A 2,492-nucleotide genomic window follows, 5' to 3' on the forward strand; every position below is an offset into this window, starting at 1 on the left:
TTGTGGGATTTGTAGTTTATTCCATTGTTCCAATCCACAGACACGACTGGTGCTGCCTTCACGTGCTGTCGTAAAAACAAAAAGCGTGATAGGCTCACCCATGACTGGTCCGTATAAATGGGAATTTTCTGTATAACAGACAGGCAATAAAACAATAATGATAAACATCATCGTGATATAATTTCCCCCAACAACAATATAGTCTAACAAATGTTATACACATAAATAAATGATTTAACTCATTTGCAACTACGAATCAGCTCCTAATTTTTCTGTTAAGATATTTATTTTGTTGAGTAACTGAAAAAAAGATCTTACTTAATTTTACCCATGCATAGGCCCCTACGTGTTGAGAAAATATTTTATCATAATTGTTTTGAATATTCTACCTCAGATTTGATCCACTGTTTGGCAAGTGCTTGTCATGTTATGATTATAAAGAAAAGTTTAAAACTGTGTTTTGATATTTATTGTCATCATTATTGTCGCGCTGATCTGGCAGAGGTGCGCCTGTCTCCCGTGTGCCCGCCTCCTCCTGCATGCCGTCTCACCTGCGTGCCGCCCCGCTCTGCATCGGCAGCCGCGTGTGACCGTGCGTGCGTGCCCTGGCGCACCCTCGACCAGGTGAATTAGATTGAGCAATCAGAAGCTCGCACACACTTTAATCAGCGGGAGCATATAACGCAGTCATTTGGCTGGTGGAAAGGGACTGACACGACGGAATGGGCAGCACACATCCACTGCGGGGAATGAGACTTTTGATTTGACGGGCTATCGGTAAGCTCACTTGAATGTTGTTTAAATCTTTTTCTGTTTAGGTGTTAATATGGGTGAGTTAAAGTTGTCGCTGCATGGTTGAAGAGAGGGAGAAACTATGTTCAAATGCATGGATATATATGGTTAAAATGTGTGGGTTTTTTACCTAATTTGTGTAAAAGAATGCTTAAATAGTAAGCCAAAATTGTTTTGTTAAAGATTAATTAAAATGCATAATTAGTTTGGTGAAATGTGGAGAATAATATTGAATTTAAATATACTTACCGTTTTGAAATATTTACCTTGACTTGTGTTTACTGTGGAAATACCTGTTTATTCAAAATGCTTTTTATTTCTGTGTTTAAAGGTTTTTCACCTATACTGTTCAACTCCTGTTCAATTATTCAAATAAATTATTCTGAGTGAAATCCGAAGTCTGGTCCTTGTCAAGTGTGGACACCTCGCAGTTAGAAGAAACACTTGACAGTGAAAAACCGGCCTGACAGTAGGAAACCGGCCGTGACAAGTGAAGACTCCACAAGAGCCCACCACAAAGAGGGAGAAGACTCCACCTGGGGGCCTGGAAGAAATCAACTACCTGCCGTTCACCTGTCAGTCCAACAGCCAAAAAAGGCAACATGGCCGAGTCCAAGTCACTCGAAGAGCTGAAAACAGAGCGAACTACAGTAAAGAGACTTTTTTCCCGACTCACCAACCATATAACGAGGACCCACATGGAGATGTCTGTGGAGGAGCTGCAAGATAACTTCAAAAGACTCACAGCAGAGGGCGCTAAAGTGATGGATGCAAATGAGGAGCTTGAGGCTGCTTACATTGCACAGGGCAAAGGAACCGAAGCAGAGGGCGCACCTGAGTTAAGCGACCAACAGAGAGCTGACATAGAGAAGACGGAGAAAGAGTGTGAGCAGAAGTTAAAAGAGGTAAAGCACCTTGTCCAGGAGACATTATGGGCCTCATGTGGTGAAAGAGAACTGACCCTTGCTCTAAAAGCTGCAGAGGCAGAGTGCGAGAACGTCTCCTCCACTCAGCCTGACACACCCCTGGAGGCATATGACTTTATGCTCCGCCATTTAGAGAGCCTGGTGCACAAAGCCAAAGAAGCGCACCAGACCTGGAACCGCTGGGCTCCACGAGCCGAGAAGCAAGATTTCAATCGTCGGCTAACGGAGCTCGAAACCCTCCTTCCCAAGCTGGTGTCGAGGAAAGCCGCCCTGATTGGAGCAGCCACAACTAGCGCAGCCCCTGTTGCAGCCATAAAGCTAAAAGCCACAGCTTTACCAAAGTTTACCGGCAGCCAGCGTGAGTATTACAGATGGAGGAAAGAATGGGAGGCTCTACAGAAGCAAGGTGAACCAACCGGATCCAAAGAGGTGAAGAAATTTCAACTACTTGATAGCCTCGACGAAAGAGTGGCCAAGGATCTACGGCTCTCTACTTACACCTCAGCAGACGAGATCTTCAGAGTCCTAGAGAACCGCTACGGAAACCAAGCCACCATCGCTATTGAGATTGTCGAGGAGCTACAAGCTATCCCACCTGTTCGTGGTAACCACCCAAGAAGAATCGTAGAGCTCATCCAAGCAGTGGAAAAGGCCCTCTATGATTTAAATGAACTAAGCAATGCAGATGCCATAAAAAACCCACTAGTAATAAAATCCATCGAGAGCAAGCTGCCAGAGTCCCTGAAGAAAGACTGGCTTACCCACGCTGCTGAC

General features: G+C 44.6%; 1 protein-coding gene across 1 annotated transcript; it reads left to right on the plus strand.

The window, feature by feature from the left end:
• Positions 1 to 520: 520 nt before the first annotated feature.
• On the plus strand, positions 521 to 2,423 carry LOC123966434 (the record flags this gene model as incomplete). The annotated part of the gene is made up of 2 exons (XM_046042598.1): positions 521 to 777; positions 1,124 to 2,423. A coding segment is annotated over exon 2 (1,029 nt), but the record flags the coding sequence as incomplete, so codon positions are not given.
• Between the last annotated feature and the right edge of the window lie 69 nt (positions 2,424 to 2,492).

The sequence above is a fragment of the Micropterus dolomieu genome, unplaced genomic scaffold, assembly GCF_021292245.1.
Source record: "Micropterus dolomieu isolate WLL.071019.BEF.003 ecotype Adirondacks unplaced genomic scaffold, ASM2129224v1 contig_13434, whole genome shotgun sequence".
Lineage (NCBI taxonomy): Eukaryota > Metazoa > Chordata > Actinopteri > Centrarchiformes > Centrarchidae > Micropterus > Micropterus dolomieu.